This window comes from Chanos chanos, chromosome 4 (assembly GCF_902362185.1).
Source record: "Chanos chanos chromosome 4, fChaCha1.1, whole genome shotgun sequence".
NCBI lineage: Eukaryota > Metazoa > Chordata > Actinopteri > Gonorynchiformes > Chanidae > Chanos > Chanos chanos.
In genome coordinates this window covers 722,501-742,190 of record NC_044498.1, presented here as the reverse complement: position 1 = coordinate 742,190, position 19,690 = coordinate 722,501, and the positions used below count along the sequence as shown (strand labels likewise).

The 19,690-nt window shown below is 48.7% G+C and overlaps 1 protein-coding gene across 1 annotated transcript; it reads right to left on the bottom strand.

Annotated features, from left to right (window-relative positions):
• Positions 1-5,046: 5,046 nt before the first annotated feature.
• oma1 (OMA1 zinc metallopeptidase) lies at positions 5,047-18,626 on the bottom strand. The gene is made up of 8 exons (XM_030770718.1): positions 18,223-18,626; positions 17,716-17,944; positions 17,203-17,376; positions 16,804-16,911; positions 15,343-15,471; positions 13,982-14,056; positions 11,612-11,761; positions 5,047-5,337 (listed from the first exon to the last, which is right to left on the bottom strand). The coding sequence occupies exons 1-8, from the start codon at positions 18,624-18,626 to the stop codon at positions 5,047-5,049; spliced, it is 1,560 nt and encodes a 519-aa protein (XP_030626578.1).
• Between the last annotated feature and the right edge of the window lie 1,064 nt (positions 18,627-19,690).

Genomic DNA, 19,690 nt, shown 5'->3' with positions numbered 1-19,690 from the left:
GGGGTGTGTGTGGTGGAGAGGTGAGTGTGTGTGGGGGGGGGGGTGTGGTGGAGAGGTGAGTGTGTGTGGTAGAGAGGTGAGTGTGTGTGGTGGTGTGTGTGTGGTGGTGTGTGTGTGGTGGTGTGTGTGTGGTGGGGGGTGTGTGTGGTAGAGAGGTAAGTGTGTATGGTGTGTTACCATGATATTAGTCTGTAGAACATTTCATATTTTGGTTGCAATTGTATTTATAGATCACTGCTCTGCCAAAACTGATGTTCCAGTCACAGCGTTCTAGAATGTGTCATGTTCTAAAAATACCCTTGCTGTTCTTTAGGGCATAATTTCATCGTGTGTGGAATGATAAACGCATAGTAAAGTCCTCTCTCTCATCACTAAGCCTATGGAGAGATTCTTATCTCTTAACTTCCCATCAGATACAGAGCCTAAAAACACAAAGAGGAGAAACAGACAGCTCTCTCAGCCTGATAAGAGTCCATTTGGATTACTATACATTTACACCACGCAGCAAAAAGAAAAAATCACAAGAGAAGATCCTTATCATCCCTAATCTGTTCTTGGGCACTGCCCCCCCCCCCCCCCCCCCAGTGGATCAGACGAGTATATAACATTAAAGGAGTCATTAACCTGTTTTTACCCCTGTGTAAGACAGGTGCAGAGGGCAGAGGGCAGAGGGCAGAGGGCAGTGGAAAGGAAGGTCGCGGCCCCCAACAGCAAAGACTTTGGCCACTGACTCTTTTACTTAACAACTCTTTTCAGCCGTCAACATTATGCAGGACAGAGGAAAGAGCTCAGAGTGGTTTTTCTCTCACGCTCTGGTCCAGGAGAGGGAACGCCACTCCGCTCCTCCACGGCGGATCTGTGATATCCTGTGAGGTGTTTTGGGAACGACATCCGAAGGCTCGGAAAAATCGCAGCAAAGTTTAAAAAACCAAACTGAGAACTACAGCCCTCATTTTCTGTTCTGCTCACAATCGAGGCTGAAAACTCACCGCATCTGTGTCCATGGAGACGGCAAAGCGGACAAAACAAGTTGTCTGAGCTTTAATGTGTTTTATCTGTCCATCAGGTCTGTCTCAGGCATCGACACACCAGCAGGCAGCCTGCGTGTGTCACTCTTTACCTCCCGGCAGGTACAACAGCAGGTGTGTGGGCGTGACTAAGAAATGTTAATGTGCGCTGGGGTCAAAGTTCAAATGCAACAGCATTCTGGGACAGTGTCTTCCCACCTACACAGTCTATGTGACAGCAGATCCATGGCCCACACAAACAGACGTCTGACTCCAGACATCCAGCAGAACACAACTCATCACGACCAACCACACGCAGCATACGCATAAAGACACAGCTGCACACACGGGGACATAAAACACACACACACACAGGCTCTTCCAAGAATTACACCCCCACCTGACGGCTCACTTATAGCATGGCGTCTTTCTCTGTTGTCATGGAAACGGCAGGCGAGTGGGCACAGAGAAAAGCAGCAGTCTCTTCTCCCTCCTGTCTGTCTCGGTAAGACACCTGCAGGACCACAGTGAGACCTCCTCACACGCATCACACAACCAGGCTCCTCCCACATCACTCACAGTCATCACACAACCAGGCTCCTCCCACATCACTCACAGTCATCACACAACCAGGCTCCTCCCACATCACTCACACGCATCACACAACCAGGCTCCTCCCACATCACTCACACGCATCAAACAACCAGGCTCCTCCCACATCACTCACACGCATCACACAACCGGACTCCTCCCACATCACTCACACGCATCACACAACCGGGCTCCTCCCACATCACTCACACGCATCACACAACCAGGCTCCTCCCACATCACTCACACGTATCACACAACCAGGCTCCTCCCACATCACTCACATGCATCACACGACCGGACTCCTCCCACATCACTCACACCCATCACACAACCGGACTCCTCCCACATCACTCACACGCATCACACAACCAGGCTCCTCCCACATCACTCACACGCATCACACAACCGGGCTCCTCCTACATCACTCACACGCATCACACAACCAGGCTCCTCCCACATCACTCACAGTCATCACACAACCAGGCTCCTCCCACATCACTCACACGCATCACACAACCAGGCTCCTCCCACATCACTCACACGCATCACACAACCGGACTCCTCCCACATCACTCACACGCATCACACAACCGGGCTCCTCCCACATCACTCACACGCATCACACAACCAGGCTCCTCCCACATCACTCACATGCAACACATAACCAGGCTCCTCCTACATCACTCACACGCATCACACAACCAGGCTCCTCCCACATCACTCACAGTCATCACACAACCAGGCTCCTCCCACATCACTCACACGCATCACACAACCAGGCTCCTCCCACATCACTCACACGCATCACACAACCGGGCTCCTCCCACATCACTCACAGTCATCACACAACCAGGCTCCTCCCACATCACTCACACGCATCACACAACCAGGCTCCTCCCACATCACTCACACGCAACACACAACCAGGCTCCTCCCACATCACTCACAGTCATCACACAACCAGGCTCCTCCCACATCACTCACACGCATCACACAACCAGGCTCCTCCCACATCACTCACACGCAACACACAACCAGGCTCATCCCACATCACTCACATGCATCACACAACCGGACTCCTCCCACATCACTCACATGCATCACACAACCGGGCTCCTCCCACATCACTCACACGCATCACACAACCAGGCTCCTCCCACATCACTCACACGCAACACACAACCAGGCTCATCCCACATCACTCACATGCATCACACAACCGGACTCCTCCCACATCACTCACACGCATCACACAACCGGGCTCCTCCCACATCACTCACACGCATCACACAACCAGGCTCCTCCCACATCACTCACACGCATCACACAACCAGGCTCCTCCCACATCACTCACACGCATCACACAACCAGGCTCCTCCCACATCACTCACACGCATCACACAACCGGACTCCTCCCACATCACTCACACGCATCACACAACCGGGTCTATGGTAACTTAATGGGTCTATGGTAACTTAATGGGTCTATGGTAACTTGATGGGTCTATGGTAACTTGATGGGTCTATGGTAACTTAATGGGTCTATGGTAACTTAATGGGTCTATGGTAACTTGATGGGTCTATGGTAACTTAATGGGTCTATGGTAACTTAATGGGTCTATGGTAACTTGATGGGTCTATGGTAACTTAATGGGTCTATGGTAACTTAATGGGTCTGTGGTAACATAATGGGTCTGTGGTAACATAATGGGTATGTGGTAAACTTCACTCAACTTTCATTTCCCATCTCTGCAACTTCACTCCATCACTCCTGTCTCCCATGATCCCCCAGGTAAAACACACACACCTCTCTCCCACTCACACTTCCCTGTGTCCGTTTTTCGACACGCTGTCTCTCTCTCTGCCTGCAGCGCCGGGTTTTAATTGGGCGGGAGAACGAGTCAGGGGCCACTGAAGCTCCCACTGCCCTGTGCAATCTCACACGTGGTAATGAGCTGCGTCTGCCCGTTTCCCCGGAGACGGACCAGGGCGGGAGGAGATCGGATAAATTAACGCATCCGCCCCCCCACCCTAACACCCTCAAAACACGCCAGCGCCCAGCCCCATCACATGACCACACTGGTCTCCTGTGCACTGGAGGATAACCAGAGAGCTGAAAATGAAGTGTCAGATTATCCATGAAGAAAAGTATCATCAAAACACACACACAAGTCTCTTTCTGTAAAAACTTTATTTTTCCCCTGAAACAAACCCTAAAAAAAGAGAACCAAGATTTTTGCTAAAAATACTCACACATACACACATATATATATATATATATATACATTCATGAAACTATGTCAGTTTCGTCAGAAAGCCAAAGCTCTTGAGATAATCCATGGACAGTTAAAAGTAAAGATGGGATTCAGACATGATAAATCAAACACAGACTGTTTATGTCCAGTCAAATCATACATTCTGACATGATCATGTGACATCATGGTTTAAGCCAGGGGTGGGCAAATCCGGTCCTGGAGGGCCATGGTCCTGCTGTTTTTCTTGTCGACCAACTAAATATAGTCTCTGATTGGCTGAAGAGCATGCACACCTGTTTTCAAAGTGAAAATCAACAGGTAGCTAAGAGATGAAAACAAAAACCGGCAGGACACCGGCCCTCCAGGACTGGATTTGCCCACCCCTGGTTTAAGCAGAATCACTCCATGCAGATACCGATCAGACAGTCAGGTTTGTGTGCGTATGCGTACAGGCCTTGTCTGTGTTACTGTTTAAAGAGACAGACTCAGAATGCAGAGCTGTGCGGCTTTCAGCGGAGCACAGAGCCTACGGTCGGGAACCTATAGGGACATTAAAGCAGGGGCAGCTCTTTGATGCATAATACACATGCTAATGCTACTGAATTCCACTGCATTTGGTCATTATGCTAATCGCACAATTAAAAGCAGCTCCAGATTCATTTAGCCTGACTGTAATACCCACATACCTCCGCCAAGGGCCCCAAAACAGACACACACCCCACACACACTCCCGCACACAATCACATGGGCACACACACACACTCCCGCACACAATCACACGGGCACACACACACACACTCCCACATCCGCACACACACAGTCACACTCCCATACACACATGCACACTCACACACACACACACTCCCACACACACATGCACACGCACATGCACAGACACACACGCACACAACCAGACACACACACAGACACACAGACACACACACACACACACACACAGACACACAGACACACACACAGCCAAAAATCTATAGGAACCTACTGATACCAAATAAGTCTGCAGTGGGACAAAAATGAGTGGATCTGATGTGAGTGCAGAAACCAGTCTGTCTCCCAGTCTGTCTCCCAGTCTCAAGCCGTGGGGCAGGGTTTACTGGGACGCTGCTGGGGAGGTGGGGTGTGTGGGGTTTACTAGGACGCTGCTGGGGAGGTGGGGGGTGTGGGTTTTTTTTTTACGTTTGACAAGGTCTGATTTTTTCCTCAGTCCCATCTCCGCCGTCGACCAGAGCGGCGGGGGCCACCAGTACCCCGCCCAGCTGTGTCCGGGGCCCCTGGATGGCCACTTTGGGGCCCTGAGGAGGTGAAAGGGACGGTTTCTGTTTCTCCTCTGCTCCTCTTTGTCTCCCGTCCAGCCCATCTCTCTTCACACTCTCCAGCAGCACACGTACGCTCTTAGAGAAGACGACCCGGGGGTCGCTGGCCGGGAGGGGGGGGCACTCACACCTCGCTCGCAGCTCAAGGGCCTACAGGAACAGAACACAGGAACTGAGCACAGGAACACTGAAAAGAGTTGCAGATTTGGGGTTTTCTTTTCAGACAATCAGCCTAACTTACAGCAGGGAGAAACATGTTATACTGCAGAAGCCAATCCTCTGATGGCACTGGGCTGTCAGTCAGGGGTCATTTCAATAGGTCATTTTATAAGGGACTGACTGCAGAGCAGGTTAATGCGACAACATCCCCAAAATACGACAACATCCCCAAAACACGACATCTCTAAACCACAACAACATTCCCAAAACACGACAACATCTCTAAACCACAACAACATCCCTAAACCACGACAACATCCCTAAACCACGACAACATCCCTAAACCACAACAACATTCCCAAAACACGACAACATCTCTAAACCACAACAACATCCCCAAAACATGCAACATCCCCAAAACACGACAACATTCCCAAAACACGCCAACATCCCCAAAACACGCCAACATCTCCAAAACACGACAACATTCCCAAAACACGACAACATCCCCAAAACTCGACAACATCTCTAAAACAATCCTGTTTGACACAGCACAGAACTGACTGCCTTTAAAAGTCAAGACCACAACCAAACACAACTCCATGTCAGATTCTACCCAGCGAGAAACACACACACACACACACACACACACACACACACACTGATTCCACCCAGAGCAGGAGGAAATACCTTCTCCACTATCATACTGATCAGTCTTACCAGGCACGTCTCAGTAACCACACTGTGCATTAATCAATAACACACACGCGCACACACACACGCAAATACACACACACGCGCACACATACACACACACAAACACGCACGCGCACGCACGCGCAAACATGAACACACACGTGCACATTCGCACACACAAACACGCACATGTACACACACATACATGCACACACAAACGCGCACACACACGCATACATGAAAACTGCCGAATGACAATATCTGTGTTTCCTATTCCTTGTGTGTGTGTGTGGAACCTCAGGGCAGGTGATCAGAACCAAGATTAAGCTCAGCTCTTGTGTGCGAGTCTCTCTCAATTTCTCACACACACAAACACACACACAATATCTCTCTCTCTCTCTCTCTCTCCCTCCCTAAACACTCTGTACATTAAACAGTCCTTGGGAAGCTCAGTGGACTGTGGGAGAGAAACCGGGTCCTGGGTCCTGGGTCTGGGTCCTGGGTCTGGGTCACCTGCACAGGCCACTGGGGAAACAGGACACACACTAGAACAGGGGTGCCCACCCTGCACTAGAATATCCCATCTCCACTCAAACATGTGTTAAGACCGGCTAAAAACGCCAAAAGCTGAGAGGCACTCAAACCAAACACAACCAAACTCACAAACCAAAGAGAAACAGAAACACACCCAGAGAGAGGTGACCATGAGAGGAAAAAAATAACACAGATAAAGATCAAAAAACAAACAAACAAATCACTGCAGGAAGACAGGGCAGTGACCTCAGAACAGCCCTCAGGCTGACCTCAGATCAGCCAAGAGACAAAAACAGAGATATAGAACTATATTATTTATAGATAAGGAGTGAAACAGTTTAATCAGCACTGTCACCTGTTAAAGAAAAAAACCCTCTTCCCTGTGTTTATGGCCTGTCCTTCACAGGATCTTGCTTTCATTTCAGACCCCTCCGCGCCTCCCAGCCTGCCTCCTCCCAGCCTGGCTCCTCCCAGCCTGGCTCTGCACATGGCAGTGAGGAGGTTACCACTGCTCTCCAGTCCCTGAGTGTCTCACTCAAACGCGCAGGGAATCATTTAATCTCGTTACAAGAACGATCAGTTTTCTCCTCACAGGTCCTCAAACTTCCTCTCCTGATCTTTACACCTCCTCCTACACCTCCTGCGACCTGCCTGCTCTCTTCCCCTCTCCTCCTCGCCGCTGAGAGCTCAGCCGTTTGTTTCCAGGGTGTATCAGAGGGCAGGCGTCGGCGCTAACGGCCGCCTGTCTCCAGACGTCTCGTTAGCTGGGCTTTGGTAGACAGGCCTGGGAGCACCGTTCAGTGTGTGTCTGACTTCGACTCTTTAAACGAGAGCCTTCAAACCCCAGCGCTCTGTCTCCACAGCGTGGACTCTTATATTTCAATGAGGTAAACCAGCTCTCCCCTGAGAACACCTTTATAAACTCGCCCAAGCTGTCAAAGTGTCGAATAAAAAGTTTAGTGAAGGGTCTGATCCAGAGCCTTTACTGTGGTGCTTATTACAGTCCTTAGTGCTGTCAGCGTCCACGGTCACGGCCTGGCTCCTCCCCAAAACCTCAACATCACACCCTCTCCTCAGTATAAACCCTACACTCCTCCTCCTCAGTATAAACCCAACACTCCCTCTCCTCAGTATAAACCATACACACCCTCTCCTCAGTATAAACCCTACACTCCTCCTCTCTTCAGTATAAACCCTACACTCCCTCTCCTCAGTATAAACCCTACACTCCTCCTCTCCTCAGTATAAACCCTACACTCCTCCTCTCCTCAGTATAAACCCTACACTCCTCCTCTCCTCAGTATAAACCCTACACTCCTCCTCTCCTCAGTATAAACCCTACACTCCTCCTCTCTCCTCAGTATAAACCCTACACTCCCTCTCCTCAGTATAAACCCTACACTCCTCCTCTCTTCAGTATAAACCCTACACTCCCTCTCCTCAGTGTAAACCCTACACTCCTCCTCTCCTCAGTATAAACCCTACACTCCTCCTCTCCTCAGTATAAACCCTACACTCCTCCTCTCTCCTCAGTATAAACCCTACACTCCCTCTCCTCAGTATAAACCCTACACTCCTCCTCTCCTCAGTATAAACCCTAAACTCCTCCTCTCCTCAGTATAAACCCTACACTCCTCCTCTCTCCTCAGTATAAACCCTACACTTCTCTCCTCAGTATAAACCCTACACTCCTCCTCTCCTCAGTATAAACCCTACACTTCTCTCCTCAGTATAAACCCTACACTCCTCCTCCTCTCTTCAGTATAAACCCTACACTCCCTCTCCTCAGTATAAACCCTACACTCCTCCTCTCCTCAGTATAAACCCTACACTCCTCCTCTCTTCAGTATAAACCCTACACTCCCTCTCCTCAGTATAAACCCTACACCTCTCTCCTCAGTATAAACCCTACACTCCTCCTCTCCTCAGTATAAACCCTACACTCCTCCTCTCTTCAGTATAAACCCTACACTCCTACTCTCTCCTCAGTATAAACCCTACACTCCCTCTCCTCAGTATAAACCCTACACTCCTCCTCTCTTCAGTATAAACCCTACACTCCTCCTCTCCTCAGTATAAACCCTACACTCCTCCTCTCCTCAGTATAAACCCTACACTCCTCCTCTCCTCAGTGTAAACCCTACACTCCTCCTCTCCTCAGTATAAACCCTACACTCCTCCTCTCTCCTCAGTATAAACCCTACACTTCTCTCCTCAGTATAAACCCTACACTCCTCCTCTCCTCAGTATAAACCCTACACTTCTCTCCTCAGTATAAACCCTACACTCCTCCTCCTCTCTTCAGTATAAACCCTACACTCCTCCTCTCCTCAGTATAAACCCTACACTCCTCCTCTCCTCAGTATAAACCCTACACTCCTCCTCTCTTCAGTATAAACCCTACACTCCTCCTCTCCTCAGTATAAACCTTACACTCCTCCTCTCCTCAGTATAAACCCTACACTCCTCCTCTCCTCAGTATAAACCCTACACTCCTCCTCTCCTCAGTATAAACCCTACACTTCTCTCCTCAGTATAAACCCTACACTCCCTCTCCTCAGTATAAACCCTACACTCCTCCTCTCTCCTCAGTATAAACCCTACACTCCCTCTCCTCAGTATAAACCCTACACTCCCTCTCCTCAGTATAAACCCTATACTCCTCCTCTCCTCAGTATAAACCCTACACTCCCTCTCCTCAGTATAAACCCTACACTCCTCCTCTCCTCAGTATAAACCCTACACTTCTCTCCTCAGTATAAACCCTACACTCCTCCTCCTCTCTTCAGTATAAACCCTACACTCCCTCTCCTCAGTATAAACCCTACACTCCTCCTCTCTCCTCAGTATAAACCCTACACTCCCTCTCCTCAGTATAAACCCTATACTCCTCCTCTCCTCAGTATAAACCCTACACTCCCTCTCCTCAGTATAAACCCTACACTCCCTCTCCTCAGTATAAACCCTACACTCCTCCTCTCCTCAGTATAAACCCTACACTCCTCCTCTCCTCAGTATAAACCCTACACTCCCTCTCCTCAGTATAAACCCTACACTTCTCTCCTCAGTATAAACCCTACACTCCTCCTCCTCTCCTCAGTATAAACCCTACACTCCCTCTCCTCAGTATAAACCCTACACTCCTCCTCTCCTCAGTATAAACCCTACACTTCTCTCCTCAGTATAAACCCTACACTCCTCCTCTCTTCAGTATAAACCCTACACTCCCTCTCCTCAGTATAAACCCTACACTCCTCCTCTCCTCAGTATAAACCCTACACTCCTCCTCTCCTCAGTATAAACCCTACACTCCTCCTCTCTCCTCAGTATAAACCCTATACTTCCTCTCCTCAGTATAAACCTTACACTCCTCCTCTCCTCAGTATAAACCCTACACTCCTCCTCTCTCCTCAGTATAAACCCTACACTCCTCCTCTATTCAGCATAAACCCTACACTCCTCCTCTCCTCAGTATAAACCCTACACTCCTCCTCTCCTCAGTATAAACCCTACACTCCTCCTCTCCTCAGTATAAACCCTACACTCCTCCTCTCTCCTCAGTATAAACCCTATACTTCCTCTCCTCAGTATAAACCTTACACTCCTCCTCTCCTCAGTATAAACCCTACACTCCTCCTCTCTCCTCAGTATAAACCCTACACTCCTCCTCTATTCAGCATAAACCCTACACTCCTCCTCTCCTCAGTATAAACCCTACACTCCTCCTCTCCTCAGTATAAACCTTACACTCCTCCTCTCCTCAGTATAAACCCTACACTCCTCCTCTCTCCTCAGTATAAACCCTACACTCCTCCTCTCCTCAGTATAAACCTTACACTCCTCCTCTCCTCAGTATAAACCCTACACTCCCTCTCCTCAGTATAAACCCTATACTTCCTCTCCTCAGTATAAACCCTACACTCCTCCTCTCTCCTCAGTATAAACCCTACACTCCTCCTCTCTTCAGTATAAACCCTACACTCCTCCTCTCCTCAGTATAAACCCTACACTCCTCCTCTCCTCAGTATAAACCCTACACTCCTCCTCTCTCCTCAGTATAAACCCTACACTCCTCCTCTCCTCAGTATAAACCCTACACTCCTCCTCTCCTCAGTATAAACCCTACACACCCTCTCCTCAGTATAAACCCTACACACCCTCTCCTCAGTATAAACCCTACACTCCTCCTCTCTTCAGTATAAACCCTACACTCCCTCTCCTCAGTATAAACCCTACACTCCTCCTCTCCTCAGTATAAACCCTACACTTCTCTCCTCAGTATAAACCCTACACTCCTCCTCCTCTCCTCAGTATAAACCCTAGACTCCTCCTCTCCTCAGTATAAACCCTACACTCCTCCTCTCCTCAGTATAAACCCTACACTCCTCCTCTCCTCAGTATAAACCCTACACTCCTCCTCTCCTCAGTATAAACCCTACACTCCTCCTCTCCTCAGTATAAACCCTACACTCCTCCTCTCCTCAGTATAAACCCTACACTCCTCCTGTCTGACCCTGAGGAAGGATAAATGTCGCTTCATGTTTTCATCATACATTCAACAGCACAGCAAACACAGGAACCGTTATTATAACTGATTCAATAGCAAACACAGGAACCATTATTATAACCGATTCAATAGCAAACACAGGAACCGTTATTATAACCGATTCAATAGCAAACACAGGAACATTTATTATAACCGATTCAATAGCAAACACAGGAACCGTTATTATAACCGATTCAATAGCAAACACAGGAACCGTTATTATAACCGATTCAATAGCAAACACAGGAACATTTATTATAACCGATTCAATAGCAAACACAGGAACCGTTATTATAACTGATTCAATAGCAAACACAGGAACCGTTATTATAACCGATTCAACAGCAAACACAGGAACCGTTATTATAACTGATTCTGCTTTTCCTGACCCACTGTTTGACAGACCACAGAACATGAGGACATTGGGAAGGTCTGGACTAAAGATCTTGGTTCTGATTGAGTGTATGGGGTGCATGGAGACGGACTTACCTCCGGAACAAGGCGATCCAGCTGAGTGACCCGGTTCCTGTGGGAAGGGTGTGTGGACAGCCACTCGGGGATGGTGGGCTCCCCCCTCAGCTGATCTGAAATTTCCATCTGCTGCCAAAACACGGGACCCGCCCGCACATCTGCACAAGCCTGAGACAGACAGGCAGACAGACAGACAGACAGGCCGACAGACAGACAAACGGGCAGGACGACAGGCAGGCAGACAGAGAGAGAGAGAGAGAGAGAGAGAGAGACAGGCAGACAGACAGACAGACAAACGGGCAGGACGACAGGCGGGCAGACAGAGAGAGAGAGACAGGCAGACAGACAAACGGGCAGGACGACAGGCGGGCAGACAGAGAGAGAGAGAGACAGACAGACAGACAGACAGAGACAGAGGAAAAGAGAAAGGTGTCTCTGTATTTATATTTGATGTGTTTACAAACAGACTATGTTTGTGACCTAAAGTAAAACAGCAAAAAACATCTCAACACACAAAAACTCTTTGTCAAAACCATCTAAAAAAAACCATCTCGTTGTCTGACCCACGCTGCCGAATCTATGGTTCATCCACTTCTCATGCGTTCATTACAAATCTGAAACTTCAGTTCACTCTGCTTTCATATGCTGACTGCAGGTTCTCCCAGACCACATCACTCATCCTTATCACAGAACCTTTTCATCCACAGCCCAACCACATGACTCATCACCACCCTGTTGAGTTGGAGCCGTTGTCAAGGAAACGCACCACTGTCCTTCACAACACTCCACAGCCCAGCGCTCTGAGAGGGCATTTAGAAGCAGGATGCCCCCGTTACTACGACGATGAGCGATAGAGGGGGAGCTGGCCTTGTCTGTGGCTGAGTGGTGTTTGGAGATACAGGATCTCACTAGGTCTCTGCACAGACAAGAGCTTATTCAAACTGAGGCCTGTGTGTTTGGCACCACTGCCATCTAGTGTATGCTTAGTGAACTACACCTTCGACAAGTGTGTTACTGTATCAGAGAACCAAAGGACTCTGGCCAGTTCCTGGGAAACAGGTGACATCAGTGATCAGTACAGAGAACTTTCCCTGTCATTCCCTGTTTCATTCCTGGTTTTCCCTGTGTTAAATCCATCATTAGTGCATGTTCCTGTTTCATTCCTGGTTTTCCCTGTCTTAAATCCATCATTAGTGCATGTTCCTGTTTCATTCCTGGTTTTCCCTGTCTTAAATCCATCATTAGTGCATGTTCCTGTTTCATTCCTGGTTTTCCCTGTCTTAAATCCATCATTAGTGCATGTTCCTGTTTCATTCCTGGTTTTCCCTGTGTTAAATCCATCATTAGTGCATGTTCCCGTACATTTCCAGTGCTGAGACTGAGGCGTCTACACTGACAGAACCCAGCAGGTGTATTCCAGAGACACTGTGTGGTCTGGAGAGTGTGTGCAGTGATTAAAGAAACAGTGTTCAGTAGCCAGTGATTAAAGAATCAGTGTTCAGTAGCCAGTGATTAAAGGAGCAGCTTTCAGTGGGCAGTGATTAAAGGAGCAGTGTTCAGTGGGCAGTGATTAAAGGAGCAGTGTTCAGTGGGCAGTGATTAAAGGAGCAGTGTTCAGTAGCCAGTGATTAAAGGAGCAGTGTTCAGTAGCCAGTGATTAAAGGAGCAGTGTTCAGTGGCCAGTGGTTAAAGAATCAGTGTTCAGTAGCCAGTGATTAAAGAATCAGTGTTCAGTAGCCAGTGATTAAAGAATCAGTGTTCAGTAGCCAGTGATTAAAGGAGCAGTGTTCAGTGGGCAGTGATTAAAGGAGCAGTGTTCAGTAGGCAGTGATTAAAGGAGCAGTGTTCAGTAGCCAGTGATTAAAGGAGCAGTGTTCAGTGGGCAGTGATTAAAGGAGCAGTGTTCAGTGGGCAGTGATTAAAGGAGCAGTGTTCAGTGGGCAGTGATTAAAGGAACAGTGTTCAGTGGGCAGTGATTAAAGGAGCAGTGTTCAGTGGGCAGTGATTAAAGGAGCAGTGTTCAGTGGGCAGTGATTAAAGGAACAGTGTTCAGTGGGCAGTGATTAAAGAATCAGTGTTCAGTGGGCAGTGATTAAAGGAGCAGTGTTCAGTGGGCAGTGATTAAAGGAGTAGTGTTCAGTGGGCAGTGATTAAAGGAGCAGTGTTCAGTAGCCAGTGATTAAAGGAGCAGTGTTCAGTGGGCAGTGATTAAAGGAGCAGTGTTCAGTGGGCAGTGATTAAAGGAGTAGTGTTCAGTGGGCAGTGATTAAAGGAGCAGTGTTCAGTAGCCAGTGATTAAAGGAGCAGTGTTCAGTGGCCAGTGATTAAAGGAGCAGTGTTCAGTGGGCAGTGATTAAAGGAACAGTGTTCAGTAGCTAGTGAGGGTACCTTAGCCGCCAGCTGAAGTCCAACCTGATCAGCCTCCGCCTCCAACTTCCTGCTATACGGACGATCAAACATGAACTGAGAGAGGGAGAGGGAGAGAGACATTACACCTCAGCTGTGTGGTAGTGAGGTGAAGGCACTATTCAAAAAGTCTGTTTTTCATATGAGTTTTCTGTTAACACTCTGGCTGAGAAAGGACTTATAAGTTAAAAACACACACACACACACAAACAATCATTTTAAAGTGTTGACAGCCTAAAGCAACCCCTGAACTATCAAAGAAACCCCTGAACTGTCAAAGAAACCCCTGAACTATCAAAGCGACCCCTGAACTATCAAAGTGACCCCTGACCTATCAAAGAGACCCAGTCAGAGCACTGGGCTGGGTACAGAACTCACAGCAGATTTTCTCTCAAACTAAACAACCTCTGATTTAATGGCCTGAAAAACACAGAGAGAGAAAAACAAAGAGAGAGAGAGAGGGATGAAACCATCCTCTAAGACATCACTACAGCCCAGAGGCCCGAACCACAGAACTGAAATTTTAAATTAGACAAATGGTCTTAGATTCCTGCTCAGTGAGATCTGGACTGAGTTTTGGGATCAACCCAAGAGTCTCAGTCACTCCCCCATCATGTTCCTTTGCTTTTCATCTCTGAGTCAGGGCATCAGTGTCTGGGCATCGTCAGGGCATCAGTATCTGGGCAGAGTCAGGGCATCAGTATCTGGGCAGAGTCAGGGCATCAGGATCTGGGCAGAGTCAGGGCATCAGGATCTGGGCGGAGTCAGGGTGGATCTGGGCAGAGTCAGGGCATCAGTGTCTGGGCAGAGTCAGGGCATCAGTATCTGGGCGGAGTCAGGGCATCAGGATCTGGGCAGAGTCAGGGCATCAGTATCTGGGCGGAGTCAGGGCATCAGGATCTGGGCAGAGTCAGGGCATCAGTATCTGGGCGGAGTCAGGGCATCAGTATCTGGGCGGAGTCAGGGCATCAGTGTCTGGGCGGAGTCAGGGCATCAGTATCTGGGCAGAGTCAGGGCATCAGTATCTGGGCGGAGTCAGGGCATCAGGATCTGGGCGGAGTCAGGGCATCAGTATCTGGGCAGAGTCAGGGCATCAGTATCTGGGCGGAGTCAGGGCATCAGGATCTGGGCAGAGTCAGGGCATCAGTATCTGGGCAGAGTCAGGGCATCAGTATCTGGGCAGAGTCAGGGCATCAGTATCTGGGCAGAGTCAGGGCGGATCTGGGCAGAGTCAGGGCATCAGTATCTGGGCGGAGTCAGGGCGTTACAGTCGTGGACGTCTCCTCCATTCAGACAGCGTATCCCTGATGGGAAAAGGAATCAGGCGAGAGGTCACTGCTCACCTGCACCAGTTTGCCCTGGATCCACTGACCCAGTGCAGCCAGGCTGTCCCGCGGACACACCGCCCAGATGGCCGTCAGCAGGATCAGAGACAGGAGGTCCACCACGTGGGACATGGTTGCCTGCTCCGCCTGGGGAAGGGGGAGAGACAGAGACAGAGACAGAGATATTATAGAGACAGCTTTTATAAAAAGCAAAAATAACTGAAATTTTCTAATTCACTGCTGTTGTCAAATTTTTTATCTTTGCTCATCTGGACACTTAATTATTTTCTGCAGTTTCTTCAGGTTTTGGGGCTGAAGTGATTGTTTTTTCTCTTAATGACTGAAGGCCTGATTAGTCAGACAGTCTACAATTTGACCAGACTAAAGACACAGGCCTGGAGCTGGGCTCAGCAGACAGGTCTCAGGACTAAACACTCCTCACACACTCCTCACACACTCCTGATAAACAGGCGTCACAGCAGTGAGCTGATCACACGCATGCACAGGATCAGAGCAGTTAAACAAACCTAGGAAACAACTTCAGTCGTCTGAGTCGCTCTCCATAACCTGACAGTCATTTACTGTCACTTAAGCCCACACAGACAGGAAGCCTCGCCCACAGACTGTCACTCAACCCAAATGACACCCCCACATGCTCTCATCTGACTGATGCAACACAACAGCAATTACTGACAGTGATTCCCATGTCACACACCAGATCTGGAATCTTCTGTGAAAACCATAATGCTGTAGAAGAGATAAAGACACAGGTTAAACCCAACGAGGAGAGGACAGGTTAAACCCAACGAGGAGAGGACTGGTTAAACCCAACGAGGAGAGGACTGGTTAAACCCAACGAGGAGAGGACTGGTTAAACCCAACGAGGAGAGAACTGTTTAAACCCAACGAGGAGAGGACTGGTTAAACCCAACGAGGAGAGAACTGTTTAAACCCAACGAGGAGGCCTTAACTAAAAATACAATGTACAATGACACATCAAACCAACACATGGACTTTCATTCAAAACAGTTTCCCTCTGAATGAAAAGTCCTCAAACACTAAACACAACAGGTGAACTACAGGAAAGTGCAAGACATGACCCTGGACTGTTTTTCCCTTTGTCCATGTGACCATCCCTCCTCCTCTCTCCCCCTCTCTCCTCCTCTCCCTTCATCTCTCTCTCCCTTCTCCTCCTCTCTCTCTCTCTCCCTTCTCCTCCACTCTCTCTCTCCTACTCCTCCTTTCTTATATAACTGTACTTATTCACCCAAACAGGCTACATAAACCAGCCTGAGTTTCATATACAGTTTCCCAGAGCATGGCGCTCCTCTAGACTAACGTCCATGCCTGTTACTGACTGGAAACCACTACAGGCATATGACCAGTGTGAAGTGAGAAGAGAACGCTGCCCAAGTCAGACAGAGAATCAGAAATCAAAGGTAAACAAGGAACAGCCAATCAGAGGCAAACAGAACTTACCGAGTGTCCAATCAAAGCGTGAGCCATCTCATGACCAATAATAAAGGTCAGCTGGTGGATATCTGCCACAGCCTCCAGCATTCCAGTAAAGATGAACACTTTCCCATTCTGACAAACACACAGACACACACACACAAACACATGCGCACACACACAAACAAACAGGAGACATATAGACATAATCAGAGTGTACATCTCAAATGACAGTAAATTTCCAATAAGGTCCAGTTTTGATTTCTGTTCTGATAATCACGGTTAAGACACCAGATTAATACATCAACACCCCGGACAAAAAGAAGACCTCAGACACACATGAATGTGTTTTTAAACATTGACATGTTAAGACTGGGAACATCTGTGTGGATTCCACAGAGCGGAGATGGACAGACAGACACTCACAGGAAGGACAAATGCGTTGATGGTGGGTCCCTCCACCACGTGCACGCTCCACGGCACTGCAGAAACCTCAGCGATGTCCTGGTTCCTCTGGGCCAGGTGCTGCACCACTCGCTCCACCACCTGATGCCTGGGGTCTGATACCGGAACCAGCATCTCCTTAAACTCCTCCATGTACTGAAAAATGACAGAGACATGGAGAACGATGGAGGCAGAAAGAGGGAGAGAAAAATTCGTTGGTCTGAAGCATAACTCACTGACTGAGACTGAAAATAAACTGATCTGTCTCTGGACGACCACTGGATTATGAACACAGCCTGCTATCGCTGTACGGAACCCTCTCTGGACGACCACTGGATTATGAACACTGCCTGCTATCGCTGTACGGAACCCTCTCTGGACGACCACTGGATTATGAACACTGCCTGCTATCGCTGTACCCTCTCTGGACGACCACTGGATTATGAACACAGCCTGCTATCGCTGTACGGAACCCTCTCTGGACGAGCGTCGTACCCCCTCTGTCGTGAGCGTAGCCAGCTCCATGAAGTTCTCTCTGGAGAAGACCAGCAGTCTGGTCCTCCCCGTCACTGGACACTCATCCAGGTGGGTGAGGAAGAAGAGCGAGATGAAGAGCAGCAGAGTGGCTCCTCCGGCCGCCAGGTGCCAGCGCCGTCTCCACAGCGTTTCACGCAGCAGCTGCCGTTTGTTTGGCGGCAGGGCGACCCACCACTTCCTGATACTCCTACAGAAAACAGGCGTGAGAGAGAAACGTGTCCTAAAACAGGTTCCACCCTTCTTCACTGGCACTTTGACAAAATCATCCACAAACACCAGATCCTGACTGGGTGACCTCCTCAGAAGGGTCACACTCCCAGATGTTTTTTTTCCAGCCCTAAAGTAACGGGTTCTACTCTAATACCAACATCCTTACAATCCTGGCCAGCTGAACTGGGCATGTGTGTGTAAGGTTGGAAATCCACGTACACTATGCTCCTTCTGGGGGAGTACTGTCAGACTTACCTGCCCAATATAATAGCAAGAAGCTTCTGGATAGGTTTAATGACCAGCAATATGAGGGGGGTGGTTATGGCTCTTAGTCGACCCGACGTGTGGAACAGCTGTGCGGACTGACTCGCCGCTGCGACGCGGAGAAAAGGAGTTCTCTTATCCGGGGCACTGAAAGACCAGAGTCTTGGTGTTGCTGTCTGCAAAGGTGCCGGCTGAGTCAAATGTAGTAACGTGGTTGACTGCAGACAACAGGACGGCTGAAGCCCGTGAAGTCTAGGTTTTTTGTCAACTGTACATTTGTTCTTCTCTCGAATCGCTCGTAGCGAAGTTAAACGGTGACGCGTCCGACATCGGTTGAGAGCTTTCAGTGGGAACAGCGTTTCAGTTTTGAAAAGTCGAAGACAAATCAACTCCATCCTGTCACAGAAATGAACAAGCTCCCAAATGAGTCCAAACTCCTACGACACACGCACTGTCGTCCGACTGCTTTGGTCAATATCTGTCAATGCGAACAAGGAAAAGAAACTGAATATTTTTCAAGATAACAGACGTGTTGCTTCAGTGAGGTCTTCACGTGTTAAAGTCACGCCATTGCGTGAATGATACTTCAATGTCAAGTCCAACCGGATCACGGCAGTCTTGTTAATGTCAGCCATGGATTAAAACTCGGTCAACTTTGGCGACACGCTACCTCATGCTGAACGTATTATAAGATTACATTATATATGAAATTATATTGGCAATGTCAGTTTCAAACCTTAAATGAGTAGTCATCTTAAAACGTTCATTATTATTGCATTTTCTTTCACTGTCCCCTGTTCTCCCGAAACTTCTGCATCTCAGGACCCAGCACCGGAGTCGCTTCCGTAGCCAGACTCACCAGCACGCTCCGGTCAGTGCTTCACTAAAAACAATCCCGCTAAAAACAAATACACCTGTCTGTAGTTCCGCATCGGGTGTTCAAAACCTGGGAACAGTCAAGACCGACAGTCGCACACTGACAATCGCTCAGAGTGTACTTCAGTCATTCATTCATTTTCTAAGCCGCTTACCCTAATCAGGGACGCGGGGGGTGCTGGAGCTATCCCAGCGCTAACTGGGCAAAAGGTGGGGAGACGCAAGTCCATCGCAGGGCAGACACACAGACAAACACATTCTTTGGACTGTGGGAAGGAACCCACGCAGACACGGGGAGAACATGCAAACAGAAAGGACCCTGGCCACCCGGCCGGGAATCGAACCCAGGAAATTCTTGCTGTGAGGCGACAGCGCCAACCACTGCGCCTCTCACTCAGAATTTAAATTCGTAAATGCTTCAAATTGAACGGCAGATTTAGGAAGAAAATTCAGATGAACTTCACTCATATTATTCAACGATGTTCCTTGACTGACACGGCCATTTCTCGACTGCTGTACGTCTATGAGATTTATTTTTCATTTACATAAAAGTTAACGTAGTGAGCATTGTTTATCAGATGCC